This window comes from Cervus elaphus, chromosome 15 (genome assembly GCF_910594005.1).
Source record: "Cervus elaphus chromosome 15, mCerEla1.1, whole genome shotgun sequence".
Taxonomy (NCBI): Eukaryota; Metazoa; Chordata; class Mammalia; order Artiodactyla; family Cervidae; genus Cervus; species Cervus elaphus.
Window position 1 is genome coordinate 38,840,085 of NC_057829.1, and position 12,477 is coordinate 38,852,561.

Genomic DNA, 12,477 nt, shown 5'->3' on the forward strand with positions numbered 1-12,477 from the left:
AAGAGGACCTGTGGGACTCTGTACTCAATGGCTGGTCAAGTATGGGGAGGAGCCACAGTCTCCCAGTTCCCTGGGGGCTGCAGGAATTCTGTTACTCTGAGGACTGGAAGCTTTTTTAAAATTATTATTAATTTTTATTGGAGTATATTTGATTTATACTGCTGTGTGAGGTTCTGCTATACAACCAAGTGAATCAATTATACATATATATAAAAGCATGTATGTGTATGTATAATTTTTTTAAGATTCTTTTCCCATACGGGTCGTTACTGAGAATTGATTAGAGTTCCCTTATGCTATATGGTAGATCCTTATGAGTTACTTACTTTATATATGCTGCTGCTGCTGCTAAGTCACTTCAGTCATGTCAGACTCTGTACAACCCCATAGACGGCAACCCACCAGGCTCCCCCGTCCCTGGGATTCTCCAGGCAAGAACACTGGAGTGGGTTGCCATTTTCTTCTCCAATGCATGAAAGTAAAAAGTGAAAAGTGAAGTCGCTCAGTCGTGTCCGACTCTTAGCGACCCCATGGACTGCAGCCCACCAGGCTCCTCTGTCCATGGGATTTTCCAGGCAAGAGTACTGGAGTGGGGTGCCATTGCCTTCTCCCACTTTATATATAGTAGTGTGTATATGTCAATCCCAATTTCCCAATTTATCCCTCCCCTACCATGAAGACTAGAAGCTTTGAGAAAATCCAGGTCAACCCACCCAGCATGGACAGTCTTCAAAGGCCCCAAGCACAGGAGGATGGACAGGGAGGATGGGGAGGATGTGAAGACTAAGGCTAATCACTGCCATGTGGACACAGGGAGGATCCCTTAGGAGATTCATAGAAATAACTGGGGAGGGGCAGTGCTCAGAAGGTCTTAGTTTCTAGAATGAAGTGGCAATGGCTTAAGTAACCATAATTTGAACAATAAAGTAAGTGACCTTACTTTATATCAATAGTCTAGTGATGTTGGTGATGTTATAAAATTGTACAAATGTACCTCTTTGGCTTAGTGAGGTCCAGTCATTCATTTATTAATCAATAATTTACTGAATCCTTCTTTTAGTAACACAGTGTCTGAATATACATATTACCTGTCTCAGGCCTTCTTCTAGGTGTTAGGGATACAGGATCTAACAAGCAAAAATAAAAGAGAAAAAGGACAAAACACTTCTATCAGGTTGCTAACTACATATACCTAAGACTAGCAATGGCTTCCCTCTAAAAGCAAGTAGACCTGCTTACAAATGTCTCCTGAATCAAAGGCACTTACCTTAAAATGACAGTCTAAGCTCTAAACAAATTCCCAAGAGCATGCCAACTGAATCTAAAACTACTGCATCTTTGAAACATTATTTACACAGAACACTACTTAAACATTCATTAAACAGAATGTGAATTAAATTAAAAATGCTTGCTCCTTGGAAGGAAAGCTATGACAAACCTAGACAGCATATTAAGAAGCATAGATGTCACTTTGCCAACAAAGGTCCATATTGTCAAAGTTACGGTTTTTCCAGTAGTCATGTACAGATGTGAGAGTTAGACCATAAAGAAGGCTGAGTGCTGAAGAATTAATGCTTTTGAATTGTGGTGCTGGAGAAGGACTCTTGAGAGTCCCTTGGACTGCAAGGAGATCCAACAAGCCAATCCTAAGGGAAATCAGTCCTGAATATTCATCGGGAAGACTGTTGCTGAAGCTGAAGCTCCAATACTTTGGCTAGCTGATGCGAAGAGCTGACTGTTCGGAAAACACCTGGATGCTGGGGAAGATGGAAGGCAAAAGGAGAAGGGGGCAACAGAGGATGAGGTGGTTAGATAGCATCACCAACTCAATAGACATGAATTTGAGCAAACTTTGTGAAACACTGGAGGTCAGAGGAGCCCAGAATGCTGCAGTCCATGGGGTAGCAAAGAGTTGAACACAACTGAGCAACTGAACAACAGAATGTGAAGGATATTAGCATGGATATTCTGTCATTGTGTGTATGTCAGTTCAGTTCAGTTCAGTCGCTCAGTCATGTCCGACTCTGCGACCCCATGGACTGCAGCACGCCAGGCTTCTCTGTCCATCACCAACTCCCGGAGACTACTCAGACTCATGTCCATCATTGCCGGTGATGCCATCCAACCATCTCATCCTCTGCCATCCCCCTTTCCTCCTGCCTTCAATCTTTCCCAGCATCAGAGTCTTTTCCAAAGAGTTGGTTCTTCGCATCAGGTGGCCAAAGTGTTGGAGTTTCAGCTTCAGCAGCAGTCCTTCCAATGAATATTCAGGACTGAATATATATAGTGCATATATATACATATCTATTTATATATGTATTTCTACATATACACACATATGTAAACTAGTAAGAGCTGATGTTCCTAATGATCAGTGTCTGCAAAGTCAGTCAAAGAAAACACAAATGGACATGGATGCCTTAAATGGTGATAACATTTATGAGGGCTTACTGTGTGCCAGACATTGTTCTGAGAACTTTACATGTAAAAATTCATATAATCAACAGGACAACTCTATGTAGTAGTTACTATTATCATTTCCAATTTACAGCTGAGGAAATTAAGGCACAAGGAAACAGAGTCACAAAGCCAGGAAGAAGCAAAGCCAAAATTTAAACCCAGGTAACTGGGCTGCAGTGTCAATGCTATTGACTAACCATATTGCCTAATCAGTCTGAGTAATGCACATCTTTACTCTAGGATTTTTTAAGGGAAAGTTTAAGGGACAGATTCTCAGATTTCCTTTGTGGATTGTGTTCCCTTGTCCTAAATTTCCAAGTTCACAGATTCAGCTGAACATGACCCCTGCTCAGGACATGCTCCTGATTCTCCCTGCTTCCTACACTTCTCTTCTACTCCCCTTTCCCTCCTCCTGCCCCTCTGTCCACACCCACCACGAAGTTTTCATTGCCAGAAATGGAGGCCAAGCATCCACTCCTGCCTTCACTTTAGACCCAGGCCCCTTCATGAAGGCTGCAACGCCCACCCGCCAAGAACTGCGGATGGCCTTTGATCCTACGGAATGAAGTACCTGGAGGCCAGTGGAAGTACATTCTTGTCCTGCTCCAACAACTTTATCATGGGAAATTTCTCATAAACAAATTCTCTGTTATATAACATACACATGTGTGTTGTCTGTATACATATGTGTATATATATATATATACACACATATATCTATATAAAACTATATATGTATCATTCAAAAATGGATGTTCTTTGGTGTGATAATGGCATTGTGAGTGTGTCTTTTTGAAACTTCATCTGTTAGAGATAAAACTAAAATATTCACAGGTAAGCTATGAAGCTTTGTATCTTCCACAAACACTCCAGTTAAAAAAAACTGTTGAGGGGTATCCCTGGTGGTCCAGTGGTTAAGACTTTACCTTCCAATGCAGGGGTGTGGGTTCGATCCCTGGTCAGGGAGCTACAATCCCACATGCTTTGTGGCCAAAATAAATAAATAAATAAATAAATAAAGCAGAAGCAATATTGTAACAAATTCAATAAAGATTTTTTAAATGGTCCACATCCAAAAAAAAAAAACCAACAACTGTTGAGAGCAAGGACTAGATGAAACAACACTGGAAATGTTATAAAAAAATTTTTGAAGTTGACTGAAGGGGAGGAACAAGAGTGTCTCTACTTTTGGTATGACTGAAATTTTCCATAAAAAACTTCTTGCCCAGAAGAAAATCAATGAGAATTAATGGAACAAGTTGTTTGATATGAGAGTTGTCTTCAATTTCTAAAAATTCATTACAACCAATACTGATTATCAACACAGTCCAGGGGTTGGATGAATCCAGTAGTTTCAGCAAGAAAGGTCAGTCTCTGCCCCAAGGGCTTGCAAGCAACAAAAACATAGCACATCCTGTTATATTCTTTATTTCTTTTCCATAGACATGGAGAGTCCAGGAAGACTACTTGGAGGAAGGACATGATTCTTAAGATGTATCTGGAAGGAACTGGGAAGAAAGGTAGGAAGGAGGGAGGGAGAAAATATTTCTGGGGACGTCACAAGAAGGCCAGCTTACCCTTGAACCTTCAGAAGGTTTTCCTGTGGCAAGTTGGAGAAGCTGTGAAGACATAGATGTGAGTTTAAACCCTGGGAAAGACCTCCATCAACAGGGCTGCCTAGAGGGACAGTGAGCCCATCCGTGGGTTTCATGGGGACCCCCACTCCATGTGAGCGTAGATAAGAGGAAACAGTCACCTCTCAGGAGTTTAATAGGAGGGCTTGAAACATTAACTTGAAACAGGAGTAGGTATTATATCCTTATTCATGTGAAAAGCATTTGTCATACTCAGCACTGAGATACTAGGAAGACAGAGCTAAACAAATAAGCCTGAATCTCACAGTCTCAAGAAAATAGGTGGAAATCAGGATCGTGTAATAGTAACAACAATAATAATAGTCATATGATTTTATAGAGATTCTTTTCCTTCCGGATATGGCTCCCAGAAGCCATATAACTCTGGTTTCCAACAATCACTAGATATGAGCCCCGGGCTGCAGCCAGTCCCCTGTTCCTTCCTGCTGGCAATGCCAGGCTCTCAGGAGCACCAAGGACTGCTCTGCGGGACACAGACACCCACAAGAGGAGACTCACGTCACGCACCAGCTCTCGTTTCACCCCAAAAGGCAGCTTTTTCAGAACATCAGACTCAGATGGTTATAACTGCCTGAACTTCTGCTCCTTCACCTGTAATCAGGGGTAGAAGCCTACCTTTCTCCAGTGGGGTAACATATGTGAAATGTATTATATGTTAAAGTTCCGTGTAAACATATAAATGTTATACAGTTATTTACAAAGAAAATAACATGTATTAATCTCCAGTCACCATGGATAATAAAATGACTAATTGGACGAAGCTCCTTTGGCATCAGTTCCATGAAGGTAAAAAAGACTGTGACTCCAGGACCGTTATGTGAAGTTCAGAGCCTGGAACTGAGTCGGTGCTCAGTAAACACTTGCTGAATAAATGGGTCGAGCCAAGTTGAGCGGCCACAGAGAATTAGTTTAAGGGCTGGCGGTCCACACCAGTCCTCCCCCGTGGTCATCTCCCTCTCGGGGTCTCTGCTCGTCCCCCTCCCGCTTATCACCTCCGGGCCCCAGGCCGGCCTCACCGACGGCGGTGTGGTCTCTGGAGGAGTCGTCCCTGTGCTCCGGCACCGCCAGGGGGCCCCTGGGGGCTCTCCTGCGGTGAAGACACCAGCGCCGGCCCCACCCCCGGCAGCGGCAGGGGCCCTGGGCCGCCCAGGCGTAGGCGCCCACAGCCACCGCCAGCAGCGCCGCGCACAGGACCACCGAGGTGTGCAGCAGGCGCTCTCGGCCCTCCAGCCCGCCGTCGTCCCGGCCGGTCACAAAGACCACACACCGGCCCTGGCGTGGGGGCTGGCCCCCCAGGCTAAGGCAAACCTCGTATTTTGTGCCAGGGAGGAGATCATCCACGGTGTACGTGTTGATTCCCGGGCCGACGTGGACCACCTCCTTCCTGAGGGCTTCGTCCGACGCGATATAGAGCGTGAACCACTTCTCCGGAGTGTCCGCCGCCGCAAACCACTCCAGCAGGATCCCCTGCACGGTCTGCTTGACCACCCGCAGGTCAACATAGGCACTGCTCTCCGAAGGGGAGAAAAGAGCATGGGGTGCGAGCAGGGCCTGGGCGGGCTGGACGCGGAGGGAGATGACCACGGTACTCATGCCAAGGGAGTTGGAGGCCAGGCAGGTATAATTGCCTCTGTCCACCAGGTGGGCAGCAGGTATGACCAGCTCAGACAGAGTAGCATCTTCTGCAGTAAACGAGGTCAACACTGGGTGGAGAGAGAACAAAACAACTCCGGTAGACATTTCTCTGATAAACGGTCAGTTGGAGAGTGTCCAGCAATGCTAGTTTTTTGTGGGGTTTTTGTGGGGAAGGGGGGTGTTTGTTGTTGTTTTTAAAGTGGTGGTGACCATTTATTAAGCATGTGTTCCGTGCCAGGTTTTTGCCTCTTGGGCTTCCCTTGCGGCTCAGCGGGTAAAGAATCTGCCTGCAATGCAGGAGACCTGGGTTCAACTCCTGGTTTGGGAAGATCCCCTGGAGAAGGGAAAGGTTATCCACTCCAGTATTCTAGTCTAGAGAACTCCACAGACTGTGTAGTCCATGGGGTCGTAAAGAGTCAGACACAACTGAGCGACTCTCACTCACTCACTCTTTTGCCTCTCAGCAACCCTGTAAGGTAAGTATCCAGTTTTTACACATGGGAAGTTGAGGACTAGAGTGATTAAGCCACTTGTCCATAATTAGAATTGTTCAGAGCCATCGATTGATCTGGAACCTTGTTCTTCTGTCTGTGAAGACTGCACTCTTTCAGCTTCACTAGCTCCTCCTACCAACTGACTTTAGCCTTGCCAAGCTACCCCCTGGTTTCTAGGAGATCTCTAACAACAGTGTGATTGTACAATATCATGAGCTTCAGAAAGTACCTTTTTACTATGCAGAGGTAGAGTGGCTCAGAGCCTGGAGCCAAATGCCTGGAATCTATCCCTTACTAAGTAAATGGTCTTGCATTTACTTAGTAAATTAGTAAAATCCATGTACTAAGTAAGTAGAGTTGCTTAGATTCTCTCGGCTTCAATTTCCTCACCGTAAAATGGGATGATAATGTACTCACTCCATAAGTTTGACAGTAAGTGCTCAGTAAGTGTTCGCTGTTACTATTATTGAGAGAATGGATTGAACATGATACCAAAGAGACTGATAATAAAGCATCACAAAGACAACATCTGGATGTACCTCACCATTCTCAAAGAAGCTACAACAACAAATGCTGTATTTCTCCTTCACTGGTATTTAACCTCGAACCAATAAGATGTAATCAAAATGATAGGACAAAGTCAAAATTTCAGTTAATTAGGTATTTTTTCCAGAGTTTTGCCACCATGTATAATATCTGAGTGCCTGTATTTCTCCAGTTTTACTTAGATATTCCCAGCTGTCTTCTAGATAGTGTCAAGATGCTTCTAGAAAGGCCATCCCTGGCTTCGTGATGTGCTCCAAACCTGCAGGGTCAACATTAAAGATGACTTCTGCTGAGGTATGAAAGCAGAGCCTAAACTTCAGGAAATGAAAGACAGGTTCGAATCCCAGCAATGGGACCCCTGGAGGTCTCTCCCTGGGTCCCAGTATTGCAACTTCAAGCCAATAAGGTCTGATCAACATAGTGGTAGGATGTGTAAAACTCACTCAATATCTAGGACTTCCCAACCTTGCCTGGTAAGAACTAGCTGGAGGTTAGGGAATGGGAGAGTGAGGAAACACTTGTTAAAATAAATGCTCTCGGGGTCTCCCCTGGTCTAATTGAATCAAATCTCCAAGGAGAGGTCTGAAAATTTTATTTTAAACAAGAACCTCAGGTGAGTTTGCTCAGAAAAGTTTAAGAAATAAGTAATAAGTTATCTCTAGACTCAGTTCTAGTCAGAAATTCTATGATTTAAAAATACTTAGTATATTATTTTGCATCTAGAAGACTTTCAAAGAATATATGTGTTCATATACAACACTATTATATTTATACAGTATGTTAAGTCAACTAATATATATTTATGTCTTACATACTGTATGCAACATATATATGTAAGCAACAAATACATATGTAATACATATATTTACACCTTACATCTCATAGAGATCTATATGCAACACATATATAAATATATTATTATATACACCTGTGTATAACAAATATAAATATCATATTGATAGACCTACTGCAACAAATATATAAATATATTAGTATATAGTATTTACATCATACATCCTATAGAGATCTGTATGCAACCATTTAAAATAATGCCAATAGTGGGGCACTATCTTGGCATGCTTTCTGTCGTGGTGAGTATAATTCAGGCCTGTCCCAATCTTACTTGCACCCCTCCTTCATGATTGACCCAGTTTAGAACTTCTCTTCTGAGTACAGGGTTGCTACAGAACTCCCAGCCCCCCCGATATATGGAGAGGGTGCACGTACTTACCATCAAATTCCCTCCATGTGCTCAGAGGATAAGTCCAGGAAACAGTTGGTGAGGGGCTAGCCTGTGCCAAGCATCGCAGTGTCACATTCTGTCCCACCTGGACGCTGACATTGGCACTGGGGGTTGAGATCTGAGGCTTCGTGCAAACACTGAGCTCCGTTTCGTGAAAAAGTTGCCCTGCCTTGAAGAGAGGACCTCGGCACATGAGATAGGGATTCACCAGGATGACTGGAAGGCTGATGGACTTGATAAACTGGACAAGTCCCCTTAGGCGACAATCACATAGCCAGGGGTTGTCGTGAAGCGCCAGCACCATGCTGGAGAGAATCTCAGCCTCACGGCCAGACTGCCGGTGTTTCTGGTAGGATGGCCAGTTCAAGAAGACATTACTGGATACAACTGTCAGTCTATTGGAAGATAGGTCAAGGTAGGTCAGGTTGACCAAGAACTGAAGAGCTAGTTCAGGGAGTGCATCAATCCTGTTGTGTTTGAGATCCAAGACCCTCAGGAGCGGGGTGGCACGGAACGCTGTCCATGGTACTGAACGGAGTTTGTTTCCCTCCAGTCTCAGCTCTTTCAGTTCTGACAGGTGCTCCAGGGCTCCTAGGTGGATCACAGTGACATTGCTAAAATTGAGCCAAAGGTACTCCAAAGTGCTCATGTTGATGAAAAACCCTAGGGGCAGTTCAAATACGGGTGAGTTTTCAATTCTCACTTGCTTGAACTCTTCAGGAAGGTTCCTTGGGATCTCTCCCAAAGAGATAGATATGCACTTCAGAGTCCTGTACAAAAAAACAGAACAGCTTTGAGATGAACATCAAGAAACTGGGAATTAGGATCAGGGTCATCCTGGTATCAGATGTATGAATTAGAAGGAAAAAAATGTAAGTCACTTGAGTTAGACCCATTCTGGTAAAAATGAAGAGTTTATCAAACTTTAGCTCCAACTAAACCAACTAAAGTGAGTTTCAAAGAGATTTTGCTGATTTCCTGCCAAATCTTGGCCTGCTCCCACACCACATCATCCCCAAAGAAAACTCACTCCCCTACACCTTTCTGGGATCTTGCTAGCCCAGCGCACCTCCCGAAACTCTCCTCTGAGCAGGCACATCCTGGCAGACAGGATGGCTGAGCCGCATGTGAATCCAGAAGGACCAGAACTAGCAGGAAATAGTGAGGAACTGAAGCCATAGCCTTCTGTAAGAAACTACTTTATGAGTTTTTTAAATAAGTACAGTCCAAGCCTCAAAGTGGCAAATCCTATTATTGGTAATCCATAATGATGTAGGTCAGCACAGCAACAGCAAAGCCCTTGGATGCCCTGAGGTCTGTTATGGCCCAGATCACACGCTCAGTAAGAAACCAGAAGAGGGAGCTATTTCTCCTAACTAGATCAAAAATTCACTCTTTTTCTGGCTCTTGAGTCCAGAGAGCAAACTATCAGGCAGATGTCTAATTCAATCCTGATACTGCCTTCCCTCAGTCTCATACGTAAAGATCAGAGAAACAAGCACGTAATGCTTTTCTGAGCACCATGGTTCAGGTAATTTGGCCAGAATCCATCTAATACTTCATCAATCACAATTGGCTCCTGAAACCCAGAACTTTCAACCAGTCTCTAAATGCAAATGCAGGTGATGGTTGACAAAGTAATTTTAGAACCACTCTTATCAGTGGCAGTATCTCCAGCATGTGGTGGATTCATTTTTCTTGTGAGTTAAGACAGCTTCACCTGCTGCTTGAATGACCAGAATCAGAGAAGCATCATGGTACAGAGGTTAAACCACAAGACTGTGCTTTCTGATTAAATCAAAGCACATTTCTTATCCTGAATCACATAACTTATCCTGAATGCAGTATATCTCACATATTAAATTTTTTAAGTGAGATTCTATGTGACTATGGATACTTTGCCATTCTTCATTCATTCAACAAATATAAATTGGTCATCTGCTCTAAACCACACCCTTGCTAGATGCAAGGAATGTTGTGGCTAGCAAGACTGCCATGAATCTGGTCCCATGAGGCCTTCTCTCTAGCTTATGCTTCCTAATGTTGAAATATTTGAGAAGTGAATTTCTCTGTGCAAAGTGAAAAAATGAACACTTTTTAGTGTTTCTAGGAAATACTAAGATTATGCAAAATAAAGTATCTAACATATAGTAAGTACCCAATAAAGTTTAATTCACCTCCCACACCAACAGACTCTTGAAGACAATCACTGTCTATTACTCGGGGTACTATTACTTCTGATGGCTATCGAAATTCCATGGGTTCCCCTAAGATTCATGATATACATTATACCCTATAAAAGACCTCAGGGAAGAAAATCCGCTTAGTAGCTAACCAGTGATGGGGAAATGGGTCACCAACTAAGCTGATTACACCGCAGGCTTTCCATCCAAGCCAAATATATTTGCTGGAGTTCACAGACAACCTAACTCTACAATATGGCTAGATATCTGGACTTCCTCTCCAGGTAAAAAAAAACTAGAAAGGAAGGAGAGTGCCATGGGCACAGAGCTGTGGCCGACAAGGAGAGGTGCTGCCTAGACACCCTTTGAGGAAGAGTCAGTGCTTCCTTGCCCTTCCCAAGGCAGCCCCATGCAGAGACTGACGGTGGTGAGGGCGCAAGGACCTGGCCAATTTGGCATGATGGGGGACAACTCTGATGGGTGGTTCTCATTCCAGAGTTCCCTACCAGGCTGGCCAAGATTTTGTCAGGCTTGCTTTGTGGGAAAATGTGATTCAATCTATGGGTATCACAAATGATCAGTGAGTTCTTTTCTCATCCCAAAATAAAAATGCCAAAAGAGCCCTACATCCCCTCCAATTCCTTCTCTGTTTATCCCAGCTAGCCTTCTTCAATGAATCCTGCTCAACTCAGCCTTCCAGTGGTCTGCTGGAGCTTGAGAAGAACACCCACTGGCATGTCCTCTCTGAAATCAGCCAGGTCACCTCTGTACTGCTACTTTTCTCCTGACTCCCTCATCCTCTGGTTTCCTTATCTGATATTTGGTCATAGGGAGTAGCTGTGCTGTTGGCTGGAAGACTAAACTCAAGAGATGGAACAACAAAGGGAAGGGATCTGAGAATACTACACTTCCATCTCCCTTCTGGGAGGATGCTCTTAGGAACTTGGCTCTTAGGATTCTTAGTAGAGACAGAGCCATGGGAGAGGAGTTACTCTATGTTTGTGAAATAATTAGATAAAAATGGCTTCTGGGCAGCAGCAGATTTCCTATCTATTCAATTGGAAAAATGTCACTCCATGACCATAACTTTTTTAATTATCATTTATTTATTTGGCTGTGCTGCATCTTAGTTGGGGCATGCAGAATCTTTAGTTTTGGCCTGTGAACTCTTAATTGCAGCACATGGGATCTAGCTTCCTGACCAGGGATCCAACCTGGGCCCCCTTCATTGAGAGCATGAAGTCTTAGTCACAGGAACACAAGGGAAGTCTCATGACCAGAACTTTGGGAGAGCTCAGACTGAGAACTAGGCAACCTACTAGGGAGCAGATGTGCTGTCCTTCCTTTTTCTCAAACTGGTGTTTTTCCTTCATTCCTCCACCTGCTCCAACCATGTCCGAGATGGTCCTCTAGGCTCCCCTTGTTCTGGGGCATGCCTGTGATAGACACACAGAAGGCTATGTCCCTAGGCCCTCTTGAAATAGGTGGGCTACATGTCCAATATTCACGCTAATGAAATGTTGGAGGAAATAATGTTTCAAAAGTCCCTCCATGATTCTCCAAGTTCTCTTTTCTCTTGTTGGAGCAAGTGTTGCCATTCCAGGTGGTGGAGCCTTCATCAACTTGTGTCCCTGGGTGAATAAGAGAGCAGGACCCTTTCTCCATCCTTATTTCCCACTCACTAAAGTTGACTCCATGAGAGCAGGAATGTTTCTATGTTAAGCCACTGATATCTGGGAGCTGTTAGCACAGCATAAGCCTAAGCTATCCTGTCTACAATGCCCTTATAATCAAATAAAATATGCTCCAAAACTTGTAAATTGATTTCTGTCTCTCTTGTATTATATGACAGTTAAAAGTTTGCAACTCTAGTCTTCTAAACACACTGCTGAGTCTCTTGATTAATAGCATAGCTTAATAGCCACATCCACTTCCCAGGATTAAATTTCGCTTGTCTGCCTTTTGGTACCCTGTAAGGTTGCAAGTCTACATCAAGTGACCTTCTATGTAGATCAGCAGGAATATAACCATGTTGCAGTAAAAAAAAAAGAAAAGACATCATAGAGATGTCATGATTCCGCCAAGCTCCAGACAAGTCTTCCTAGGGCCACATGCTGTGGGAGCACCATAGTATAGGCTGGTCTTCAGCATCTGGGAGATTAGAAATTCTTTTCCCAAGACTCTAAGAAGACATTAGGTTTACAGGGACTGACTTATAGTAAGCAGACTCATGTACCAACAGACTAATATATAAACAGGAC

The 12,477-nt window shown here is 43.7% G+C and overlaps 1 protein-coding gene across 1 annotated transcript; it reads right to left on the bottom strand.

Moving 5' to 3' along the window:
- Window positions 1–5,024: 5,024 nt before the first annotated feature.
- LRIT2 (leucine rich repeat, Ig-like and transmembrane domains 2) lies at window positions 5,025–9,212 on the bottom strand. The gene is made up of 3 exons (XM_043924753.1): window positions 9,103–9,212; window positions 8,022–8,803; window positions 5,025–5,818 (listed from the first exon to the last, which is right to left on the bottom strand). The coding sequence occupies exons 1-3, from the start codon at window positions 9,210–9,212 to the stop codon at window positions 5,025–5,027; spliced, it is 1,686 nt and encodes a 561-aa protein (XP_043780688.1).
- Window positions 9,213–12,477: the final 3,265 nt, after the last annotated feature.